This window comes from Spermophilus citellus (assembly GCF_964194105.1).
Source record: "Spermophilus citellus genome assembly, chromosome: 1".
Lineage (NCBI taxonomy): Eukaryota > Metazoa > Chordata > Mammalia > Rodentia > Sciuridae > Spermophilus > Spermophilus citellus.
Window position 1 is genome coordinate 172,057,376 of NC_138182.1, and position 27,079 is coordinate 172,084,454.

A 27,079-nucleotide genomic window follows, 5' to 3' on the forward strand; every position below is an offset into this window, starting at 1 on the left:
GGCATAATGGAAGGGATCAGGAGTGTAGAAAATCTGAAACAGCAGCTAAGATCTAAATTCTTTGTTTAATTTTGTCATGCAGAAAGAAAAACACTTGTTGAGGAATGACACCCATTCAAACAGCTGCACAATCACACATTCCCTCAGACTGTAGCAAGATAGGTCCTGTTTTTGATAGCCTGGTATCCAGTGGGGAATGCAAAAATCCTCCAGAAAGTAAATGACTTGAGGTTTACCCATTGTTACTGTGCATACACTGTCTAGAAATCAACCTCACCCTTTAATGTAAGAGCTACTGTGCCTAAGAATGGGCTTCAAGCCTTCCATCAAGATCTGTTGTAATTGCGGTTGTTTAAATTCAAAGCAAACAGGCAATCTTGAGTATGCTGATCTCTACTGTGTCACTGAGCTATTTCTGCACTAAAATACCTTCCCTCCTTCCTGAAAAGTGTTTTTGTTTTTTCCTTTTTTTAAATTTCACAGAGATTCAGTCCTATGAATCAAAGCACTAATTCTATAGGAGATGCCAGGTAAAAAGCAAAGATCCACTGAACATATCAACAACCCCCCCCTTTTTTTTAGCCACTGACACATTAAAACATCATCCCATTTCTTAGAAATGAGATACAAGCAAAGACTTTTTACTAGGGAGATTGAGGGATTGGGGAAATAGGTTGTTCAGAGTCATAAGCACAAATGCATTCAGGGGAGTGCAGACAGCATAGAGAGCAATGGGAAGCACTGGAGCCTGCAGCATGGTATCCTGGACAATAGGTCCCACCTAAACATATTCACATGTAAAACTTTTAAGAACATTGAGCTGGCCAAATGAAACATACCTATTCACTGAAATGGCTGTAGGTACATCAATTTATAATCTTAAGAACCAGAGTATAAAGGCAAGGGTAGGTAGCGACACAGGCTAGTGAAGCATTACAGATGACACAATGCTGACAGGACCCACATAGTTTGCGACAGTGTGTGCAGGGAGCAGGAGCATGCATACCTCATGTCTGAGCACAGGCAGTCCCCACCATTAACCAGCATATGGATCACCTGCATAAATCTACAGAGCAGGAAGTCATTCCTGCATGTCAGACACCTGGGAGCCAAACCTGAAAATAAAAGGGTCACAAAGAGTTCAGGATTTTAAAAGTTTCCTTGTCTGAAAAATAGTTCTCAAAATTAATCTGTCTGAGTTCAAACATGTCAGTGGGCAGAGAAGTCAGGGGAATGCTATCTCCACTCAGCGGGTCCCCTTCTCACCCTCCCCACACCCTTCACTCTTGGACTACTGTCATGTGGAATGGGCTCTGCCCCTGCCAAACAGAGAGCTGTCGACCTATTTCTCCAGAGATAAACCTTTAAAAAATATTTCCCAATAAAGGTAGTGAGTTGGATATGATCATTCCCACCATTAGGGCCAGTTCTCCTTCTGTACTTAGCACAGTGCCTGGCACATAGCTGGTAATCAGAAATACTTCCTGAGCAGTGGACTCTGGGCTGCAACTGGATCAACTACTGGGAGGCAGCCCTTTCCTCCAGATGCATTTCCATTTAGCACAGGTCGCATCTGAATCAGTCTCAGCTGCCCTTTCAGCAGACATCTCTGGTTTATTTCTTCTCACAATGTAACTGTACTATCGCTCTTTAGAATCCATTGTTTTATTGAATTTATGAAATTGAAAAATAACTGATTGAAGCCAGATACTACGGACTAGCCATGCTGCAGTCATGCTGTATTTCAGACACAAAATACACATTATCTAGGGACAGTTCTAGGTCCAGCTGTGAGACAGGGTGAGGATTGTGATGTCTATCTCTCTCATGGTCACCTTTTATTTTATTTTTTTTAAATTTCACAAGTTGTAACTTGTATCGTTACAGATTAATGATTAAAACCATATGGTTGGAAAATGTCTGAAGGTAGGAATGCCTTTTTCTAATTTGTTGAAAGTCGTGGTTTAGGCTAACAAGGGCTGTTTTCTTTTTAGGATACTCTTTCACCTCTGGGTCCCCTGAATTCTCTTTGACTCCAAGGTTACCCTCAAGTGACTTGGGAATGTGACTGTTTTGATGCAGGGATGTTGTGGTGCCAACTCAAAAAAAAAAAAAAGGGAAAAAATCATTAAATTTTCATCATTTAAAAAATATATTTCCAAGTAATATACAAAGCATGTTACTTAGGAGAAGAGCCAGGAATTTCATGTGCATACTTAAAATAATATGATAACAAAAATTATCTTTTACATTTTGATATGATTGTTTTGGCACAGCCCAACAAAAATGGTCTCATCATGAAGAACAGGCCAAAAGCTTCAATGACAATAAATAAATCCAGCAAACCACTGCCTTCCAATGTGTGAATGCCAATGGCTTCCTCTATTCCCTGGTAGTAGTTGGGTAGTTGTTCTTGCGACTTTCTAGAGCCAAAGTTCTCAGCTTGATCTTTCATCTTGAGCTGACTGATCCTAAAGAAAATAATGATAAGATGGAGAGGAGGACAAAGACAAGTCAAGTGAGGTGTAAATGGATGAGTAGTTTGAGGCAAGGAGATCCTTTCAAGTATTTCCTAAATCAACCAAAAGTAATGAATGACTCTTGTGTTCTTGTATGCATACACATACACACATACACACACACACACACACATACCACTCACTTGCTTTTATGTACTACTGAGTCTTAAAATTCCTCACACTGGAAAATGAGAGTCAGTTAGTTTCCAACAGAGAAAATACCATGCATGTGGCCACAGCGTGAGAGTCCTACTTTGGTGTTTTCATCCCTGGACTGCAAGAGCCCAGGTCCTGACACTATAGAATTTGACTTTTCTTTGTAAAATTTCATATGAATGGAGTTTGTTACTAGTGCTCTTTCTCTGTCAGGGAAAAAAAAATACTGTACTAAAAAAAATCAATAAAACATTTTCTAATTTTCCCCAGGTCTTTTACTTTTTCAGGTTTTGTGTTTGGGGATGTGTAGTATTTATTTTGTTGAACTGGAGAACTTCTTGGGAGACAAAGAGTTTATAATATACACTATTTAATAGATCCCCTAATTCCTGGCAAAAGTGACTCTAAAACACATTATTTCATTTTGGAATTTTACTCAACAATGTGTACTTATATGAGCATAGCAATGCAAAAATCACTAAACTTTCTCTACATGGGTGGTTTTTAGTCAGTTTTCTTGAGAAACTATTTACAACAATAAACTGCACCCATTAAACATGTGATTCAAAAGTTTTGGTAGTTTTATATACTAATTAAGATACAACACATTTCCTTTATCACTCCAAATTCCCTATAGTCCTTTGTCCCACCTTATACTTTCAGCTTCCAGGAAATCCTTGATTTGACTTTTGACCACTACAGATTAGCCTGAATTTTAAATATTTTTGTATCTAAGTCTTTTCAGCATAATTATTCTGAGTTTCACCCATATTGGTGCAATTTGCAGTAGTTCTTTTTTTTTCTTTTTAGAACAGAGTAATAATTCAATGAATGGCTGTGCTATATTTTTATTATTGATTCATTAATGGGTATTTACACTTGCTTTAGTGTTTTTATTGTGACTTGAGACTGCTATCTAATGTAGACAGAATCAGTATACATTTTCCAATATGAGACAACCAAGATAAAAATTATAAGTTGCCCCATCTAGCTCATTTCTTAGTCTGATTGATTCTGCATCTAAATCCTCATCCTTGCATACAGGACTTCACACACTCCCTGAACACTTTTTATTAAGTTCTCTCATTGCTTTCTCTCTACCTCTCACAATACCACAATGCCTTAACTTGCCTAGTGCAGTTTTCTTGGCATAAAAATTTGTTTCTTCTAGAGTCATCTGCTAAATCTCTACTCCACTATTGATGCATAGTTAGGGTACAGAACCGCCACATGAAGAGGTTTATAGGGAAAGGTATGAAGGGTGACATGGAGCTTTTGTGCCCATTTTGGGTGTACCTACTTCTCAGTACCTCAGAGTGATTTATCAACCTGGAGGCTCTCTGAGCCCTTTCAATTAGGATTGTTATGGAGGTTTCATTCAATAGGAACGATTGATTCAGTCTTTGGGCATTGGTGATTAACTCAGCCCCCAGTTTCTCTTCCTTTAGAGGTCAGGGGGTGGGGTTAAAAGTTTCAGCCCTCTGAAAATGTCTTGGTCTTTCTTGCAACAAGCTACTATCCTGAAAATTCCTAGGGCTACCAGTCACCTCATTAGCATAAAAAACCCCTCTTTTTTACTACTCATATACTCTAAGGGTCTTAGAAGCTCTTGTTTCGGGAACCAGGATTAAGAACAAATATAACAAAGAAACTCCTATTACCTCTTTCACTCAGGGAATTGCAAAGGTTTTGGCAGCTCTTTGTCAGGAGCTGGAGGCAGAGTCCAAATATATACTTTATTTTTTTTAACCTTACCCAGAGCATTATACTTTTATCTTATTCTAGCAAAGCTGTATTCATTCTTAATATTCTAATTCCAAATACAAATTCATTCTATTTAGCTATATTATATACATAATCTTTTAATATCTGTTCAGAGTTACTTAAAAGACTTTTTAGGAAGCAATTGAGGCTGCACTTGCTTTTACCTTTTGAACTGATTTTCTTCCTTGATCCCTGCTTAAGTTTTGACTCTAGTGTTGATATCCTTTATTATTTCATTATTCTTATAAAAATGACAACGGTTATTATAAAATTTCAAAAACTTACTTCCATAGTTTAATTTTACATTGCTTTAATTGACTGACATGAAAGATTGAGAAATTTAGTGTCATTAACTTCTTTATAGCTCTTCTTCACTTACCACTTTGTATAATTAAATTATTATTTGTCAAGGTATACTCATATTCCTTTCTCAAACTTAAATTTCTGCAGTTATTTTGCCTTACTTATACATTGAAATGGATTAATTGCTAGTCTTTTAGTCATATCTTCTATTCTTTTGAGAATTTTTTATTTTGTTTCATCCCTTGATTGCTATTGTTAATTGATGTTGTTCAAAGGGAACCAGAGGTAGGATTACTATGTAATTTGCTGACTAAGCAGAGACATTTTAGAGAGTCAAAGAAGGACTTAGCCAAGACAATAGTATAATAAGAACTATTCTAGACAAATCAGTACCTGGAATCACTCTAAAGTCAGTGGCAGTATGCTCCCTAAATTATTGAATGCTTGAAGTTAGTATTTTTAAGGCATTTAAATAGTGTTAAATGGCTCCTTAAACAAAGGATCTAAAGGCTCAGTAGCTCACTTTCTGGGGCTGATGGATGGATTTTGGGGAGTCCACCAATCTATTGAAATCATATCCACAATTCTGTACACATGTTCATTTTTTTCTAGGGTGATTACCATAACATTTATCAGACTTTCAAATGATCCTCTTACACCACAAACATTATTTACCAATTTTCATTTCATAGGAAATAAAAAAAAAACTCTAAAAAGTTACATCCTTGAACCAGGCTCTCTCAAGTGCCCTGTAAATAACATCATACATCAACTATACTTTTATGCTATTAAGTTGACCTAGTGTTTATTGTAGAACAAATTGATCTTCTGTAACAACTCCCGTTTTAGTTTTTAATACCTATTTCATGAAGATTCATGAAATACTATTAGTGTTAGGCAATAGTATTAGTGTTGCTTTCTCCTTCTGACCAATTGTTATCCATACTTTATATGTTCTCTTAATTTTTTAGGTTGATTCCTTCCATAGTTTCCATTTAGGCTGAGCTATCAGAGAGGTCATCAGGAGATATTTGAAACTATTTGAAATAAGCATCCTAGTCTAGGTTTTCTAGAACAATGGTGTCCATTTCTCTCCTATCAATACTTCTCTTAAGGTTCTCCCCCAATCCACTCTCTTTTCATGGTCCTTATTTTCTCCCTTTTGTGTTCAAAGTAGTGTAACAACTATGAAAATAGTAAAAATGAATGAATGGACGACAAGTCATTTGCTCTGATTAGGAGAAAACTTGTGAAGAGTTTACTTTCTTTTGTGTCACACAGACTTGACCTAAAACATTGAACATGCGGTGCTCCCAAAAGAGAAAAGACATTAACAAAAAGAAAAAGATTCTGCTTGAAAAATAATATGATAATTCCAGTAGTGGCCAGCAAAATGATTGAAAACATATGAAAAGTTAGTGGATTCAAGTTAAAAGAACTACACACATCCGAAAGCTTCCCCCAAAGTGTTCTTGTGCCTCTGTCTCTATCCAGCCTGAAACGACTTTTCCAGGAAACTAAAAGAACATAAGCAAAATTGTGATGCACCCTAGCAGACTTAATGTGTGCAGAGACATTTCCTCATCCCCCAGAAAACAGTTCACACCTGAAACAGCACTATGTAGATTTAATGATTAACTTTTTTAAAAGAGAAAGCCTTTCACCCTGATATTAACAAGTAATGCTACAAATATTATTTGAAATGTTGATAGGAAAACTTAATCTAATCCTTTGCTCTGCAGAAACTTTAGACTTGCTGACTTCTTCTTCACCTTCCTTTGATTACACTTTCCTGAAGGTGGCTGACTCCAGCAAGCCCCATATGGACAGGGCTTCATGTCCTCATATAACCCTCTAGGCTGATTTTCTACCGCCCTTGTCTTGCTCTGTTAAGCCATGTCACTGAAGTTATTGGAGTGCACATTAGCCAAGAGAGGACTCGCTGTTGGTTCTGCCAGAGCAGGGTCTCTTCTTCCTGTTCATCCTTCCCATCTCCCATACATCCACTTCTTTCTGAAAACACTAAAGGAAAGACCTTAAATAGTAAAACCCGAGCAGTTAGGGTAGTGGCAATAGCCACATATGCCTGAGATTGCTCAGCTTTCCCTAGAAGTTTCAGGCTAACAAGGTAAAACTAATGAAAAAATAGGTTATCTATCTCTCTGTTCAGACCCATGGGGATACATTTTTCTTTTCAGTTATAGCTGTGTTGTTTTTGCACTTCCCTGAACAGAGCTTAGAAGTAAGATGTTCAAGACCCAATAACATGCCATATGTGGCAGGTTCAGCTGAAGTTCATCCACAAATATTGAGCATAGGGGAAGCTTTGGAAAATATAATATAGGATATCTCAGCCCCTTTATGGTATTAATTTTCTCTCACATCCCCTTCAGTTGTTCTGTGCATGTCTTCTGGCCTGTTTCTGCCCGTTTTCTTCTAACTTTCCCTTCCAGGGGAAAATTTCTGACAAATTGACACGAATGTCTTCACTCATGACCCATGTCATTTGTTTTGCTTATATGCTTGGTTAAATACTGGATTTGGCTCATATTTTCCATGTAGAATTTTAATTCACTATTCTCAAAGTAGAAAGAATAACTCTTCATTTTTCAATGAAAAAAATATGCATTAAATTAACCTTTCAAGTAAATAAACATCTAAAAATTAGTAGGGAACTTACAGCTGCAAGTTCCAAAAACTTAAAAATTATTGCTTACACTTTATATATTCTCTTAGATCTTGAATTCCCCAAGTGCTATTCAAGTTACTTTTCAAGAGTTAGACCCTGATATATGGCAAAAACACAAAAAAGATAAACAACTATTTAGTTATTCTGATTAGTGTAGATAGTTTATTGTTTTATTGGCATAATTTACTATAGAATAAAGATATTCTACCTCAAATAATATGCTTTTTAGAAAACTTGGATCATTTAGGAGGTAACTTCGATTTTCACTTTGCTTGGTCTATGTTAATTATGTATTTACTCAGAATCTGTTTTTATTTCTGGTAGGTAAAAAACTGTACTTGTGTTTCCTTCTGATTTTGATCTTGCTCTTACTCTGTGCTTCCTTCATTTCAAAGAAGTAATTCCCAGTAGTCATAGTTAAGAGCAGGTTAATTCTAAAACATACACATTTTACCATGTTTTATTCCCCCACAGGGGACTATAGCATCAATTTAATTTGTTTCTGTTTTCTTGCCTCCTGGTGCCACTAAAGAATATACTGTATAGGTCATTTAACTCCTCTGAAATTTCTTGCAGTTTTCTTAACCAGGTCTTTTACATTAATTGGTAAGTAGTTTTTCCTAATTGAATCACTATCAAATTCCCAAGATGTCTAAACACATCATTTTTCACTATTCTATTCCCAGAGTAGGAATCTCTTCATTCTTTGAAGATAGTTTGCTTCATACTGTAGAAGGTCATGTTCATCTATGTGATCTTCATCAGTTACTCTCAGCTCCTCCAGTTATGCCCTTGATTCCATCTTCCCCTCTCCCTTCTCTGGGATCTTTCTCTATAAATTACCCAATTTTCTCTTGGACCTGTTGTCTCTGCCTAAGACATCTTATTCTACAACCAACAAAAGTGATGTTTCTTCAATTCTACTCAAGTTTCCTTTCTGCAAACTTTTAAAAATCATTATTATAATGATTAGTGCATATTAATTGTACAAAATAATGATTTCATTGTGACATTTTTATCCTTTCTTATAATGTGCTTCTTCTTTCCTTGACTTAATTTTTAATTCCTCACAATGTAGTCTTTACCCTTACCACTCCATTGGATCCAAACTCAAAGGATGCTGACATATAATCTAATATCCTTTTCTCAGCTACCCATTACTTTTTGTACTATTTGACAGAGTGAATGACAACATCTTTCTGGAAACCAGAAAGTATTTCCAGAATTCTGAGCAATATTTTTTTTGTCCATGCCCTGTTTCTTTAACTGCAAACTTGAAACTGTTTTCTACCTGCAACATCCTTTGTCTCAATATCTTTATTACAGTTATCCTACCAGGAATTTTTCTCTGTATGCTTTCTATAATGCCATCTTTTTCTGGAATTTTCCTGTTTTAAACATCTTTTTCTGTGTGAATAGTTCCAAAATCCATTAATCCTGAATTGAAGGCCTACATTTCCTGTTTTGGCTGAATTTATTCACATTAAATTCTACTAGGATATCAAACTCCACAGGTCCAGAACAGAATCAATGTTTTTCTCTTTTACCAAACTGCCTTTTCTGTTGTCTCCTCTTCTGTAGATGACATCACCAACTTCCCCATCATCAAAATAAAATATTGACATTTTCTTGGACACATTATTTTCTTACTTCCTGAGCCATGAATGCCCAGACTCTCATAAATATGCTGTCCTATTAGCCCTGAGCAGACAAACTTTCTTCTTTTATTTTTTTTTAAGTTGTCAATGGACTGTTATTTTATGTATTTAAATGTGGTGCTAAGAATTGAACCCAGTGCCTCACACATGCTAGGCAAGAGCTCTACCACTAATATGACCCCACCCCAACAAACTAACTTTCTTGAGGCACAGTTATAGTTTATTTCCTGCTTAACAACTTCTTATAATTTACAAAATAAAATACAGACGTTAGTGTGGCATTTATGGTTGTTCACAGCACAGCTGTTCTATACCTATTTCTAGTTCCCAATGCTGCACTGAACATCAGGCTAGCAAATTATTTGTTCTCTCTAGACTCACCTTCTGATTACTGGCCCTGAGGCTCTGCATGTCCCTAATAGCCTTCTTCATCCTTCCCAGTCTTTTTGGTCTAAATTCTATGCATTTTTCAAACGCTACCTTTTTGAACCTTTCCCTGATCTTCACAACTGAAAGAAATTTTTCTATCCTCTGAACTCCAACCACATTTTATTAACATAGTCACACCAACTTTCTTTCGATTAGTGTTTACATAGACTATATGGACTATTTTCTCTATTCTTTTGTTTGTATCCTATTTGCATCTCTCTATTTATTTGTTCATTTATTTGCTATTTGCATCTTTATGTGCATAAAATGTATTTCTTGTAAACAGCACAAGAGTTGAGTCTTGCTTTTTTTCTTTTTTATCCAATCTGGCAATCTGTGTATTTTAATTGTGCTCTTTAGAGCCATTTATATTTATTTGAATTACTGATATGTTTGAACTTAAGCCTGCTACTTTAGTGTTTTATTTCTTCTCCCGACATCACAACTTTGAGTCTCCAGTGGGCTTAAAGCTTATGATTCTGTAGGCTATATGATTTGTTCTCATTGTTTCAGTTAGGATCATTGTTTATTGTGCCTTTTTGTATTCAAAAAAGAAGCAAGAAATTTTTTACTGAATTTTATAACTTTCACTTAGACTTGGTGAAACCAAGTCTGGGGGAACTTGAGTTTGGTTCCCCCAAAACTAAGAAAAGGATTTGAGTTCAAGTAGTTCATTTGGAAAGAGATCCAGGATACCCCAGTAAAGAATCAAGAGGAAAGGGGGGCTGGGGCTGGGGATATAGCTCAGTTGGTAGAGTGCTTGCCTTCCATGCACAAAGCCCTAGGTTCAATCCCCAGCAGCACCACCACCAAAAACAAAAACAAAAAAAAAAAACAAAAAAAAAAAAGGAAAAAGAAACAAGAGGAGAGAGATGAAAGAGATATTATAGTATGTACTGAGAAACTGTGGTACAATCTCACTGGGAACTTCTGGAAAGCTGGACTCAGACTTAGTGAAGAACATGGGTATTTATCCACCAAGTCTCATCTATTATTGATTAATAGTCTTGCCAGTGGGAGTTTGTTCCAGATGAAAAAGGACAGAGAAACACAAGCAATATGAGATGTTTGGGCAGAACTGTTATTTTAAACTCTCTAATGGCACTTTATTTTTCAGGCATATGGACATATGAGAACCAATGTTACTGAAAGAAAAATTCTTGCTTGACTTGGTATTCTCCCAGCATTGTGACTCAGATGTCATAGTTAGAAGGCAACTAATATTCGATAAATGAGGAATTACGTTTTATATAGTTCCAATATGGAGAATTCTGGTTGCCTCTTTTTTATTTCCTTCCAAAGTCACATATACTCAGAATATAGTTTGGTTCCTTAGTTACCAGAAAAGGTTAAATTCACCACAGTGGTTGGAAATTTTCAGAAATAATATTGATTTTCCAGCTAATTTGAATATACTATATTTGAATATACTATATATATATATATGTGTATAGTTGTACATTGATGCAGTGTCTTTATTTTGTTTATATATTATGTGATGCTGAGGATCGAACCCAGTGCCTCACATGTGGGAGATAAGGGCTTTACCTCTGAGCCATACCCCAGCCACCTTGAATATACTATGTTTTAAAATATAATTTTCAACTATAAACTTTATCTAACAGATTTCATATTATTTGCAGCCAACAATGATAAAGTGTCCACGAACAGTTGTTTGTTATATTTGTGGTCGTGAATATGGAACCAAATCTATTAGCATCCATGAGCCACAATGCCTGAAAAAGTGGCATAATGAAAACAACTTGTTGCCTAAAGAGCTAAGGAGACCAGAACCAAAGAAACCAGAAATCAGGACCATTACTGGTAAGTCCTTAGAGTGACTTGAGTACAAGAGGAGAGGCTTCTCTCTCTAAACTTATAAGTAGAGGTATTCTTTTTTAATTGTTCAAACACCTAAAATCAGCAACATTTACTGCCTTGGCTTCAGCCAAATAGGAAAAACAGCAGCGGAATGCCCGTGCAAAGGGTTGTCTTCAGATGCTGAGACATAAAGACACTATGTCCTGGCAAGACTGCATGAGAGGAACCCGCTGGAATTTACTGTATTTTCCAAGAGTTAGTTTCATATATTATCACACATAACACTTAAAAAACAGAAAGCTTAAAAACCTTTGGTGAATCTAGAGTCCTGATTTTACATATGAACGTGTCTCTGCAGAGCAGGGATAACAAATTTAAGTGTTTACAGGATCCGCTATCGTCAGGTTACAAATTAATTAATGGGTCTGTGTGTAGAGGAAGGAAAAAATGAAGAAAATGAAAGGTGGGGACTGTGGTGAGCTGGAGAGCATCAGCTCTCTCCAAAGGAAATAGCAGCTGCCCAGGAACAGCTGGGGCTATCATTAAGAAATTTAGCCCAATGTGGCCATATCTATCAGTAATACCAAAGAAACTGGAAATGTAGATATTCATACAAAATATCCACATTTTTAAAATGTGTGCAATTAATAATTTATGAAGCACTGTGCAAACCAAATGAAACTGTCACGTGCAACTTTGTCACAGAACCTCATATTTATTCATTTAGGATGTTATCGAATAGTTATAGAATATTTTTGCCATATGAGCTCAGACTCACCATATTTCCACCACTGTTGTTTTCTCAGTTACACTCTTCATTCTCTTCAAAGGAAATTTTTGGTTTTAAGACTAGTATCTTTTTTTTTTTTTAAGAGAGACAGAGACAGAGAGAGAGAGAGAGAGAGAGAGAGAGAGAGAGAGAGAGAATTTTAATATTTATTTTTTAGTTTTTGGCAGACACAACATCTTTGTTTTGTATGTGGTGCTGAAGATCCAACCCAGGCCACCCACGCATGCCAGGCAAGCAGGCTACCGCTTGAGCCACATCCCCAGCCCCAAGAAGAGTATCTTTTAGTTCATTTATTCTCCTTTGTATCTATAGATGTGCAAGTGCTAAAAGGTACCTTGGAGGTCATTTTAGTGTCAGTTAGTCCAACATTCCTGTTAAGATGTGAGTCAAGGAGAGTTTATAACAACCCACGGAGCAAAATCTAGATTGTCATAATAAAGTTCTAGCTGCTGCTAGAATGGAACTATCCACAGTCCTTGCAGACAGGTAGCAAAAGAGCTCAAGATGAAAACATCCACCTATAGAAGGTAGAACACTTGCCCACAGCCAGATTGTTTACCTTCTTGAAAATCTCTTCCCAACAATTCTCATCTTAAATTCACTCTCAGTGTCAAAATCTATTTCCTTTCCTTCTGATCTTTACCATTTTCTGTGCTGACCATAATTATCCAAAAACTAAAAGAAGTAAGAAGAATGGTGATTCAAAAGCCCTGGTGGGATACTATCTTGTTGTTGCTTATGACAGAAAAAGTGGATCCTACAATTTTACTTCCCTGAAGTTTTTCTCTTGATCCTATGCTACTATTATCTCTGAAGGTGCTCTTCATCCCTAGGTAAATAGAATGCACATCACTGTTCTCCACTCATGGACTTTTTCGTAGAGTTCAAATGACCCTTGCCTCCAGATCCAGAGTCAAAGCACCATGCAAAAACATTTAGAAATGTGATGAATCACCTTCAAGTTAGAATCAATGACTACTCTGGAATTTTTTAGTCTGTATTAAAACTCATATGAGTAATAAGAAAGTCAGTGCAGTCCTTTTCTCAAAGAGTTTTCAAAGCACTCAAAACACACGTTTATATCCTACATAGAAAGTAATATTTTCTTTATCCAAATAGAAAGTAATATTTTTCTTTATCCAAAGGAGAAATACTAGGTTGTTTGGGGGTTTAAATTCCCATGGAGCAAAAAATAAATAAAGAACGTTAGGAGAAAGCATGTTAAGAATCTAAGGTTTGTTATGTTTGTGTGAACCACTAGATAGAAATCATATGAGATTGTGTAGGGTTTAATGAAGTAATATGTGCCTTGCCAGTGATAAAAACTGAATAATACATTTTTGAGTGCTTGGCTAAATTTTGGGGGTCTATTTTGGATGATTCTAAGACATAGTCAATTTAATGTACCAAAGTCACTCTATTTGAATAAGGCTTATTAAAGCTAAATCCCACATTGTTTCTCAAAATAAAGCCATATGCCTTTTTCCGCTATGCTCTGCCAATGAAGATTCTATATTTCTCCAACTGTCTACTTTGTTTTCTTAAGAACACTTCTTTTCATCAGATTAAGAATTCTATTTTCATTCTTCACTTAATTACTTAAAGAATCTCTAAGTTCACAGCTATGAAAAGATGATAAATTTTTAGGGTATAATTCATCTTAAATTCACTCTCAATTGTCCAATTTTGGCCTCCAAAAACATTCCACTAAAGGATTATAGAAGGAAAATACAAATACATGTCCTTTTACCGCTGTAAGTTTATATTTAGAGTCAGCTGAAAGAAAGCCAAAAGTTATATTTGCAAGATAATAATATGTAAGCAAAGATGTTAATAATTAGTGAAGAATGCATATCATAACACATAAAACATTGTCTTCCCCTTTTTACATCCAAAGAGTAAAAAACCTCTGGTTCATGGCTAACTTGACTCAACCCTTGAAACAGCAAGCAGTGCTCTTTATTTATTTATTTATTTTTGGCAAAAGTCATATGATTTATTTAAAAACCTCAGTCAACAGGTATTTCCTGAACATATTTTCCATAAAAAGTAGAATATGGTTCTCCAGAATGAAAACTAATTCATTTTACTGTTTTCCTCCCCTCTTTTCTTTCTTTTTTATTATTATTATTTTTTTCATTTTTTTCTTTCTCTTTTTCTTTAACTTTCCAGCCAAAGGTTTCTATGATCTTGATGCTTTAAATGAAGCTGCTTGGACAAGTGCCCAGAGCCAGTTGGTTCCCTGCAATATTTGTGGGCGTACCTTCCTGCCAGACAGACTGATTGTTCACCAGCGATCTTGTAAACCCAAAGCCGCCAAGTAAAGCCCTTTTCTCTCCACTGGAGTGTTACAGGAATTAATCCCTTTGAACCAAACTGGGCTAGAGTGGGAAGGAGAAAAAGGAGGTGAAAAGAGGGAACATAGCAAACTGAAGTTGACTAAGTGCTAGCCCAGCCTGGGAGGCCCAGCCCGGTGCTTTGGTGTGAGAGTGTTTGACCACCATTATGGGATGGGGCGAGTGCTTTGGCTTTAACAAGCAGCTGCATGTGCTTACGTACACTGGGGACCGTTTCACACTTTTGTCAGGCAGAATTACAAGCGAGCTGTTTTTAATCAGAGCTGCAATTTTTATCTAAAGGAAATTTCTGAGCCCATCGTTGCTATTTTGCCTGCATTCTACTTTCCTGAACAAGATTTTGAACTTCACAATTAGGATGATTGTTAAGCCAACAGAGGCTTTGAGGGCAACTGGAAGCAATTCCTTCAGTCCCAGCAAGAACTGGATTTCTTCCTATCCCTATGCCTTCTGATCCAGGGACATTTTGACATCGAGTTTCTTTTTTCCTTGAAATCCTTCAACAAGACAGACATTTTCAAAAAACGCTGAGGACTTAAAGTACAGGGATCATATCTAACTCACATTCCCTTGATAATGGCAAAGGAATGCTTTGGAGATTTCCTAGCCAGTGCCACCCTTGTTGGCAGGAGATGCTGCAGTACAATTCATCACAATGGGTGGAAGCCAGCTCCTGCCTCCTATAGAAGAAGTCTAGCAAGAGCTCTTTTTGCCCTCATACGGGTTTATAGGTGTTTCATTGTTGAGGTCTAAAAGTCTGCCAGGAAATTTTAGGCCTCCCCACCCAAGTCCCATGCACAGTAATTGGGTTGTGAAAGTGCTCTGTATTTTACAGCTCTTGAATGTGTATTCATCCAGGCAGGGCTGTCCTGGGAGAAGGCCAGGGCCAGGGAGGTGCTCTGTCCAGGAAATGCTGCTCCCCCAGGCAGCATGGCATGGCATGGACTCCCAGCAGTCTTGCTTAAGATCTTTGTTCATTTTATGGCTGAATTTCAGGGCCATTCTGGATCCACCGGGTTCTTGCAAGCCTTGCATCCTTGACCTTACACAGCACAATCAGCTCCAAATTATACAGGCAAAGTTATTCAACCTAATATTTTGGTCATACATCTACTTATTATACAGGGTTGGGTTAGGATAATTGTGCTAATTGTTTTGTTTTTCCTGCCTGCTCCAAAGGAAGCAAGAAACAAACTTTTTAAAAACTCTGTAGATACCCTGGATTAAGAATCTTGTAAAAGATATGGCACTATTTCTTTTATCTTGACTAAAATGATGAAAGAATCTAACATATACTGAGAGTGTATGGATTGGGCAGTGGGCTAAGTATTTTGTGTATATCAGCTTATATACACCTTACTTCAGCCCTACAAGTAGATATTATTATCCTTATTTTACAGATAAGGAACTGATGTTTAGACTAAACAACTGACTCAAGGTCACACAGAGCAATAGATTAGGGAACAAATTTAGGACTACCGGCTTCTGAGTCCACAATCATATCTGTCTCTGTTTATGCCTGGTGGCATTATTAATATGATTAGCCATAATAACAGAAGATAAGACAAAGGTAAAAATTCTTGCACAATGTCTAGTAACTAAAAAAAAAAAAAATGGAAATCTTAGGATATTTATTGTTCTGCCACTGGTCTGTGTTTATCTTAGACAGGTAACAATGAGTTAGACCTGCATTTGTGTTAGGGGTTTCAAAAGTATTTCTGTGTGGTGCTGATATTTCAGAAATTAAATATCAGGGGAGATAAAGCAAAAGTTCTGCCCACAACTTTGAACTGAATGGCCACTCAGAGCCTTAAAGATATTCATGGGTATGATAAATCAAACAACAGTGTTTTTATCTATATGAATGAAGTCTTGTGTTGTGTCAACAACACAAATGAAGTGTTGTTGTGAAGTGGCTGAAAAAAACAGGCTTCAGGAATTGTTCATCCTCAGAGAACACTGAGCCCGCTTGAGATACATCAAGGTGTTCTCTGTGGGGTTTCATGTATGGTTCCACCTCATCTAAGCTACAGATGTTCCATGGAATTAAATCTGGAGCAAGCATAGTTACAATGACCTCAATTCAAGAGTTCTGGTCCATTTTCAACACAAGTAATCAAAGTCTTAATATTAATAGGAAAGAGCTCACCTGATCTCTACCAACTGCCCTCTCCCAATGAGTTCACATCTGCGAAGATCTTTATAATTTTAAAAATAGTTCTTTAAGAATGGTTAGCACCTCCATGAGCCATGAATTTAACCTTGAAAGAGTTCCTGAAGATATTCTCCTAGATGATGAAGAGCAGATATTAGATGAAGGTATTTGAACTCTGAGCTAACCCAGGTGACTATTGGTGTGGGATTGATGTTATTACAAGCATCAACAATGATGCAATTCCCTCCTCACTCTGTTACCTAGCACTGACAAATTTTAATTGAATTCTTCTGTAGTTGAGGTCACAGAAAGAATCCCAGAATTTGTTTTTTTTTTCTTTTGGAGAGGGAGTGAGTACCAGGGATTGAACTCAGGAGCACTCAACCACTGAGCCACATCCCTAGCCCTTTTTTGTATTTTATTTAGACACAGGGTCTCACTGAATTCCTTAGTGCCTGGCTTTTGCTGAGCCTGGCTTTGAACTCTCGATCCTGCCTCAGCCTCCTGAGCTGTTGCCATGCCTGGTCAGATGGTACTCATTTGCACCTTGAATTCACATCAAAACTTCAGGACATGTCCTATCATAAGGGAACTAAATAAGCACAACCTTGTGGGGGGATATAAATGGGGAATTTTATACTGTGTGTAAGCACAAGTCCTTCAGATCCATCACAGAAGGCTATTCAGGTCCCATCATAGTATTTTATTATTATTATTTACAAATGAGGTCTTAAGGATGGTTCCCTGTTGAACTGCTTTGGCTTGGGGTATACTGGTCTGAGTTCCTTTATTGAAATAAATATTGCTATTGACAATCAGAGCCATTTGTGAGCAAGGAATAGATAAAAAGAAGACATCCAAAGACCTCTTTCTGTACTTGTCTTCTACTAATATTTGCAGTATTTTTTTTATACTCCCTACTGAAACCAATTCACATGGCTTGAATCCCACATCACGTCAGGGCAGGAAGTTCAGCCCTTTCCTTCCCGAGTCCTGAGAGGTCCTTTCCCTCCTCTGGCAGTGGTCCACCTTCCCTTATCACTAAGCTTGGTTCTGCTAGCCCTGCCTGCTCTCTGTGGCGAGAGATGGAAAATGAGGTTTTTCTGCACTTGGAAGAAACAACACAAATGAAAAGCAGTCAATTTCCAGCAGAGGCCAATTGGGTCATGAAGAGAGAATATACATGAGAAAAAAAGCACTGTTATCATAGGATGGTACACTTTAATCCTTGTTCTTTTAAAATTGTATTACAAAAAATATTCAAATTCCAGTGTAATGAAGTCTCATGCTCTCCACGTCCAGGTAAACTTAGTTTTGACATCCCACTAAGGTTGAATTTGAATGCTTTCAATTTGAGCTATTATTCTTTTTGGTTAAAAGGAGAAGGGTGTTCAGGGAGAGGAGCTGGAAGCCCAAAATTCCACAGAATCTCTGACAATGCCTTTCAGTCCTACTTAGTGGAAAAATAAGCTTGAATGTGAGCTTAAATGCCAGGGTAATTGAGAACCGGCTGGGTATCATGGAGTTAAGTACCATCATTGATTCACACTGATTACCCTATAGGTCAAGCTGTTTCAGATGCCTCTTAGCTGAGAATGTTAGACAAGTTAGTAGTCCCCAAATATGCTGATGCCCAATGTTATGGTTTAGATATGAGGTGTCCCCCCAAAAGCTCATGTGTGAGACAATGCAAGAAAGTTTAGAGATAAAATGATTGGGATATGAGAGCCTTAACCTAATAAATGCATTAATCCACTAATAGGGATTAACTGGGTGTTAACTGTAGGCAGGTAAGGTGTGACTGGAGGAGGTGAGTCACTAGGGACATGTTTTTGAGATATATATTTTGTCCCTGGTGAACAAGAGCTCTAATTCCCTATTGCCATGTCCCGAGCTGCCTTTTCTCTTTCAAACTTTTCTACCTTGATGTTTTGCTTCATCTTGGACCCAGAGCAATGAAGTTAGCCATCTAAGGACTGAGGCCTCTGAAACCATGAGACCCAAATAGACTTTTCCTTCTCTAAAATTATTCCTGTCAGGTCTTTTGGTCAGTGGCTAAATAAATAAATAGGGGCTGTGCAGATGTGATTGATTATAGACCTTGAAATTGAAAGATAATCCTGGATTATCCTGGTAGTACTATTCTAATCACTTGGATCCTTAAATGCAGAAGAGGAAGAAGGCAGTAAGGTGGGTAAGAGAGATGGTAGCATAAGAAGAATTTAACAATCCTTTGCTGGTTCTGAGGTGTAGGGAACCATGAACAAGGGCCAAGAGATAACTGTAGGGACTAAGGGCAGCCCCCAGATGATAGCCTGCAAAGAAACTGGGGCCTCAGTCCCACAAACACACAGAAATTCTCCCAATGACATGAAATGGAGCAAGGAAATGGAGCCTGCCACCCACCCAAATCTCGAGAAATGAAGTCTTGCCAACACCATGTTCTTATCAGGTAAGTCCAGGGTTGAACTTATAACCATACAGAACTGTAAGAAAATCTCTGCTGTTTGTAGTAATCATCAACGGCAACAACTGACAACTAACACAAAATATAGATATGTGACCCATGGTAGAACCAATACAATCTGTTCATCAGAGAAGTAGAGCTCTTGAATCCATGAGGGACACTGGCCACCTCCATTGTTTTAGTGAGAGGACAACTAGATAACACTCATTAGGGCAAATAGCCTATGAAAACTCCATCCAGGATTTCACACCCTTGAATATATCATCATTTTGCAATACATGTAAATTCTGGATAACAATTTTTAATGTTTTGCTAAGGAAAATACTGCCTTTTATATTCTCTGTCATATGTATGTGCTTGTTCTAAAAATAACAATAAATGGACAAATGCAGTTATTTGGTAACTGATTTTTACCATCAATAGCCCCAAGGTCTTGCCCACCTGTCTTGTCTGAAAATCATATTTGTTTTCATGTGCGGCAGAAAGAAAATAACTATGTGGTGATTGTATTTTTAAATAAGGTACTGACTAAAAAATAGCCAAAACACCTAAAGGTGCATATTTGTTTTTAAATATTCCAAAGCTCTCTTGTGATTTTTTTCCCACAGATTTTCTGAGAAACTCTGTGCAGATCTAAAAAATAATGTGAGCCATCAAAATTACTTGCTTGAAGTACAGGAAAAGGGTGGGCAAAAGCCCCTGAGTTGTTGCTTGATAATTTATCAAGTAGTAAATTTGCCTTTAGTACTTTCATCTCCTCTCTTTGAAACTTCTGCCGTTTGTCCCACCTTCAATGTTTTTCCTACTATCCCGCTGCCACCACCTACCAACCTCTGCCCAGACTTGTTTCTTTTGGAGCAAAGTCTCAAGAGATCCATGCTCCAGTTATTTCTCCTTCTTTCCCAACCTGCCCCTTTACATTTTACTGCCTGTGTCCTTTAACTTTTCACAAGTAATTTCCTTAGAAAGAAATCTGAGACACTTGGATTTCCTAGGCAGTTCACAGGAGATTATGCTTGAATGAATTCTTTCAGGTGATATAGTTATTTTAAAGAAGATTCCTAGAAGTATTATGTCTTTGTCCAGACTAATGAAATCCATGTGGCAGAAATTTAGACAAATTTTGAAATGGAAGTCAAAAGAGCATGGGAAGTGGGCCTCTTCTTAACAGTTAGTGTCCCTTTTCCCATCTGGTAAGTTCACATCTGAGTAGGGGCATCTCTGATTGACAGGCTATCCATTTATAGTTGTGTTAAGGTAAGCTAGTTGCTATAACATATAGACCCCAAACAGAACAATGACTTAAATAGAATAGAGGCTTATTTATTGTTCTAAAAAGAGCAGTGGGCAAGTAATCAATTTAGTGAGGTGTTTACCTCATGGAATTATCCAGACCGTAAGTTGGTGAAGCACCAGTTTTAGCATTCAACAAGCAGATCTCAAAAGTTACCCTGGGGAGGCAGGGGATCCTCTTCTTTCAGCCCAATCCAAAGCACAAAAGAATAAGGAGTTACTCATTTGTCTGGTTTGCACTGCAGACCTGCAAGAAATGCTCATCATTACATTCATTGGCAACATCTGGGCCAGGTGGATGTATCCAAGTACAAGAGAGCCTGGGAATTGTGGCAGCAGGAAGAAGAAGTGAATAGAGATTTGGGGAACAATAATGCAAATCAAACATAAATCTTCTCCTGGCTTTTGTTGGGGGACTGCTTTCCTTCTCATAGAAACTCAACAGTATTTGGACATAAATCCAGGAGTACAAGATATTGTTCTTGCGATAAAGGCAGGAAAAATTGGTAAATTAGGATGTAGATTAATAATACAAGCATTATTTATTTTTTTAGAGGAAAGACTTTGTAAGTTTTTATTTGAATAATATTAGGATATTTTTGATATGAAAAGTTTAGTCCTGCATTTAGTCTCATAAGGGTAGTTGGGACAAAAAGTTGAGAGAATATTTTACAAAGAATATGGCTAACCCTAACCTTTACTGGGGCAGATCTCTGACATTGGGCAATTATTATAGAATAAACTTGACTTTTCATCCTTTGGCTAGAGCTGGGGGGGGGGGGAAGAGACTGTAATTTTGGACTCGGCACTAGGTCAAGGTGAGCTCTCACCTGCAGGTGGGGGCCTGGAAATTATAAAAACATGTCAGCAAGATAGTTTGAGGCGAGAGCCAATAGGCATTCCTTACACTGGGATAAGACTGGTGGACTTAAAAGCAGTGGTCACGTTACCAATTCATGTTTCTTTCCAGCATTCTAATTCTACTTCTGTATATTATCTTCAAGCCCTCGATAAGTTTAATTATTCATTCTGACCTATTATCTGTGCTGGGTATTTGTTTTCTCTGATAAGTGGAAGTTGATGCACAATGGGGGGTGGTCTAGGGAAGAAAGAAGGAATTTTGGATTGGGCAGAGGGGTGTGAGGGGATAGAAGGAATGTGGGGATGGGAACGACAGTGGAATGAGACATTATTACCCTATATATGTATGACTACATTACTGGAGTGACTCTGCACCATGTAGGTCCAGAAGAATGAGAAATTGTGCTCCATTTGTATACAATGAGTCAAAATGCATTCTACAGTCATGTATAACTAATTAGAACAATTTTAAAAAATTTAAAAGGGGAGCTAAGGTCTACAAAAAGACAAATAGACAAGAAAAAAAGGTGAAACTTCTTGAAACATGCAAAGTGGCCACTAGAAGCAACAGGGGGCAAACAATAGGCACTACCTATACATACTTTTCAGTGACCTTCAGAGTCTTCAGAGGACTGGAATTCCTGACTACGTCTAATGGGGATTAGGATTGTGATTTTTTTTAACTAGCAAAGGGGTATGTAACCCTGGAAGGCCACTCTGTTCGAATAAAACATCAGTTAACACAAGACCGAGTGCAACTGTGCCCAGTGGGGCCATACAGGTTCTAAATCTTGCAGCCAACACAGACAGGAGCACTGAAGTCATAGGAAACTCACAAGAGGGGAGTTGCAGCTGTCTCTGAAGGGGTAAAATGGTAAAGGCAGCAGGGGCACTAGAGGACAGCCCAGGAAAAAAACCCATAGGGACTGTGGAACTCCAAGGACTGAGGAGTGGGTATGTTTTGTTTCTACTCAAATTGGCCTGTTTTTCTTTGTTACTCCCTGGGGTTTGTCCACAGGATTTCCTGATAATTTGATAAGGCGTGTTACTTTGCCTTCCTCTGTTGTATTTGCTAGACCACAGTTTCCTAACCAATGTGCCTGTGATTAGCACACTAACACATTAATTCCTTTGGTCCTCCATACCGCCTTCTAGGGCTTAGGGCAGTCACCTCTGGCTATAAGCAGCCTCACTGATTAACACCAATGTGCTGGGTCGATATTACACTTTCTAGATGTGCTGTAAAGGGAAACATGGTGGGAAACTCTGCAACTGACTTGGTAGGTCAGTGACATTTAACATGATGAGGGCAAGTGCAGAGCCATGAGCATTCTAGAGTGTGGGGTCAACTTAAAGGCAGTTATCAAAGTTCATGTTTTAATTACTTGTTCTGGCTCAAGTTACTGTTTCTCTTCCTCTTCCCCACCCCAACACTATTAATTCCCAATTTCTGTCAACAATGTGGTCTTTTCCAGAGAGGTAGAGAACCCAGAGTCAGAAGCGGTAAACCAATTCAGTCTATCTTTCAGCAATGAGCAAAGGAAGCCCTTACCTAGCTCCTGTGATCATGGAAAGCTCTGAACTATTTGAGTGGGTGTGCTATGTTGTGTGTGTGTGGGGGGGCACATCTGGGAGAACAACAGGGGACAGCAAATAGAGGAACAGCTGGGAAAAAGATGAAGGGTGGGGGCAGGATTTGTGTGCAAGCAAAGAAGGAGGTGTTGACAATGAAAAGATCAGTTTTAGTTTCATTCCTTCCAAGTTCCCAGCTTTCAGGAAGAACTCATGCAAGTTAAACAGGTTGTGTGACTTGCCTATTTCTGCTCAGGAGGACATTAGATAAGATGACCTCTATAGGAAAAAACATGGCCAGGCATAAAAGTTGGGAAGGGTATAAACTTTATTTCCCATTGTTGTTCCCATATTTATCTTTCCCTAATTTCCATTCTCTTACTAATTACAGTCTCTGTCTTCATCTATGCCATTTCTTTTCATAAGCAAGCTTTCTGTTAATAAGCACTCTAGCACCATCTAGCCAGCAGAGGGCAGTATTTGGAAGCAATGAGCACAGAAATACTCATGGCACAGGCACAAGCATTACCAGGCTGAGACTGGGTTCTCTTTCTTCTAAAATATTTTTCCTTTCCTTTCCTTTCCTTTTACTGTACTAGAAACTATGAAAGGGACAGGCATCTACTCCTGAAGTTGTATCAAGTGACTCCATCTTTCTCTTCCCTGCCAACTTTGTAAAAGAATAATCATAAATATTTAGGATATATATTTCAACTTGGCATCACAACAGGCCAGTTTTGGCCCATTTTCTAACAAAATGTATGCAGCACATAGAATGCAAATATGTAGATAATGCAAACAGAAAGTATAAAGTGATTCAGGCAAAACACTTAAACTATGCAATGCAGTTGGGCAGTTTTTTTTTTTAATAATTGTATGGGTCATTTATGAACTTTTGAGCACCTACTAAGTGCTACATTGGAGAGACATGTAGATTACTGTGACCAAGTGGGATTCTGGGAGGTGTGGACACATGGAGGGCTGCTTCTTTGAAAATGTGTTTTTGAAAAAAGGAAGAGAACATTCTAAAAAGGGAAAGCAAGGAGGAAAAAAGAGGACTTCTACTCCCCCCTGGGCACTGTGCAAGGTGTGTTCTAACAGTGTTCCTCAAGGAACAGCTATGTTTTTGTTAGATAAAGGTGAATTCTCTGGAAATTTTAAAATGAAATTGGTAATACAGGGGATTTTGCAGATGATACTGTGAGGCACTAAAAGAGATGGTTGGTGCATGGGGAGCTGTCTTCAAGAGCATATAACTGTGTAGTCACTTAGAAAGGTCCCATGCATGTTTTAATGTTTTGCTGATACCATCATAAAAATCTCAAGTTTTGAACAAAGGGCTCTACATTTGCCTTTTGCACTAAGACTGTAATTATATGGCTGAAGGTCAGGGATGTGTAGAAGTTTGGGTAATATAAACCTGTCTGTGGATAAGAGTAACCATGATGCTCTGGGAAACCTGAATTTCTGGTTGTGTTTAAAGAACACAGAGGGGGATCCAACATGGCCGCCAGCGAGGAAGGAGCGATTCCAATGTCTCCACATTAACGGGATCAGAAAGACCCATTGGAACAGCTGCAGTCTACCTACTGAGGAACTTCTAGCAAAATTCCGTTAAGAGGGGACCTGCCGGGAATTGGTAGGTTTATTAGAAGTGTCAGTTTGTCCCAGACAAGTGGATCTTGGCCGGCCACGCGGGTGCAGAGGTCTAGTCCCGCAGCCACCAGCCGCTTCTGCAAGCGGCCGGCGGCCCAGAGCGGCGTGGCCCGCCCGAACCCGCAGACGGCACCCGCCATCCCGCCGTCCCGGGAGGCCCTGCTGTCGCTCTGCGAACGGCCACCCCACCCGCCCGGATCTTAGCCACGAGGCCGCAGCTGCCCGGCTCTACAGGCAGCCCCCAGCGGCCCAGCGCAGCGAGAAGTGTCCCCGCCTGGCCCAGCAGACAGCCCGTGCCCTCCAGGCTCTACTAACAGCCCCGCCCACCCGGCGAACGGCTCCCCCCCACAGACAGCGTGAAGGGAATCTAACCAACCCTTTACGAAATAGCGAACTAGGAACTAAAACCAGAGATTGTGTCAGACCAGAGACAAGTCAGTTCCACCCTTCCCTTCGGACACTCCGGCAAGGAGCCAGGGGCCCGCCATAGCAGAGAGGGGAAGTCACCAAAGTTCGGCCAAAGAGATTCCTTCCCAGCGGAATCTACTTTAGCAGGTGTGTGACTCCCACCCACATCAGATACAAACAACCCGGAAACTTCAAAATCTCTCCATGGGCGTGACCGTAAGGGCCAAAGGACTCTCGACCCCCAACTCCCCCTACTGCCAGTGATGTGGGCGTGACTGCAGGGGCAGAGGGAAGCAGAGAAGACTCCCCACCCCCAACTCCCCCAACCGCGAACTGAGAGGGTGTGATGGTAGAGGCAGAGGGAAACAAAGGACACTCCAGACCCTCAACTCCTCCTACCGCCACCAGAGTGGTTGTGACTGTAGGGGCTGAGGGAAGTAGAGGGGATCCTCGACCCCCAACTCCTATTACCACCAGCAGCGATACCAATGGTCTTAGCTGCCAGATTCCGAAGGTGTGCCCACCAAAGGGGTCCGGAAAAATTAAACAATTGACTCCCAGACCACAGCTCCACAGCACTGGGGCTTAGATGAATGACAGTGAGAGTGCTCAGTAGTTAGGGAAATAGAGCACTCGGTGGGGCTGAAAGTGTAACCAAATCCTTGGGGAACTGCCTCCGGTGAGCAGGACCTGGCTGGCTGGCAGGAGGAAGGGGAGGAGGGGCCGTAGAAGTGAAACGGCTCTGGACCAACAGGATTGAGAGACTCCCAGGAACTGCCTTACAGGGATGGCTGTTGACACATTGAGGGCAAAACTCAGCCCAGAGGGCACAGCTTTGCCTACAGGAAGAGAAGAAAATGGATCTCTAAGACCTAATTTTATTTCCTATTTCATTTTAATTTTTTCTCTCCCTTTTCCCTCTCTCTCTCCCCTTCCAAGTTTTACTGCTCTTTCCATTCTCCTCTATGCTATCTATCTCCCTCTCCTTCTTTCTTTTCAAGTGCACCTACCTTCCCCTTCCCCCCAACTTTCATCCCAAGCATTACGTCCTCCATTTCGCGTAACTGTCTAAATACAAATAGGTGTGCGCCCTCCCCCCGCGCCTGCAAGGTAGGCGGACCTGCAACCCACCAGCAGGTCAGGCCCAGCAACCTGGGAGTGGCAGAGCCGCCCCACGTGCCTGCAAGGTAGACGGACCTGCGACCCACCAGCAGACCAGGCGCAGCGGCCTGCGGAGGGGCAGAGCTGCCCCCTCCCCCCGCGCCAGCAAGGTAGGCGGAACTGTGACCACCAACAGAACAGACTCAGTGGCATGTGGGGGGGGCAGAGCTGCCAACCACGCCTGTAAAGTAGGCGGACCTGTGACCCACCAGCAGAATAGGCCCAGCAGATCAGGCCCAGTGGCCTGGTGAGGGGCAGAGCCGCACCCTCCACCCGTGCCTGCAAGGTAGGCGGAACTGTGACCACCAACAGAACAGGCTCAGTGGCCTGTGGAGGGGCACAGCTGCCAACAACACCTGCAAAGTAGGCAGACCTGCGACCCACCAGCAGAGTAGGCCCAGCAACCCGCGGAGGGACAGAGCCCCCCCACGCACCTGCAAGGTAGGCGGACCTGCGACCCACCAGCAGAGCAGGCCCAGCGGCCTGCTGAGGGGCAGAGCTGCCCCCTCCCCCCACGCCAGCAAGGTAAGTGGAACTGTGACCATCACAGAACAGGCCCAGTGGCCCACGGAGGGGCAGAGTTGCCAACCACGCCTGCAAGGTAGGCGGACCTGCAACACACCGGCAGAATAGGCCCAGGAACCCGCAGAGGGGCAGAGCCACCCCACTTGCCTGCAAGGTAGGCGGACCTGCAACCCACCAACAGAACAGTCCCAGTGGCCTGCAGAAGGGCAGAGCCGCCTCCCGCGCCTGCAAGGTAGGCGGACCTGTGACCCACCAGCAGAACAGGCCCAGCGGCGTGCGGAGGGGCAGAGCTGCCCCCCCCCCCGTGCCTGCAAGGTAGGCGGAACTGTGACCACTGACAGAACAGGCCCAGCGACCCGCAGAGGGGCAGAGCCGCAGCCCGTGCCTGCAAAGGAGGCGGAACTGCGACCACCGACAGGACAGGCCTAGCGGCCCACAGAGGGGCAGAGCCACCGCCCGCGCCTGCAAGGTAGGCGCACCTGCTACCAACCAGCA

The 27,079-nt window shown here is 40.1% G+C and overlaps 1 protein-coding gene across 3 annotated transcripts in view; it reads left to right on the forward strand.

The window, feature by feature from the left end:
• Nucleotides 1-27,079, forward strand: part of LOC308648681 (zinc finger protein 474-like) — a gene marked incomplete at both ends in the record, with an annotated part of 64,796 nt that overhangs the window by 11,147 nt on the left and 26,570 nt on the right. The window contains 2 exons of one of the 3 annotated variants that reach the window (XM_081293617.1): nt 11,144-11,342; nt 14,302-14,453. The exons of 1 other annotated variant lie outside the window; for it this stretch is intronic. In XM_081293617.1, the coding sequence (XP_081149743.1) occupies nt 11,144-11,342; nt 14,302-14,453 (351 nt within the window). Of the gene's footprint in view, nt 1-11,143; nt 11,343-14,301; nt 14,454-27,079 lie in introns of those variants that run through there. One more of the 3 variants, XM_081293618.1, reaches the window with a different exon arrangement.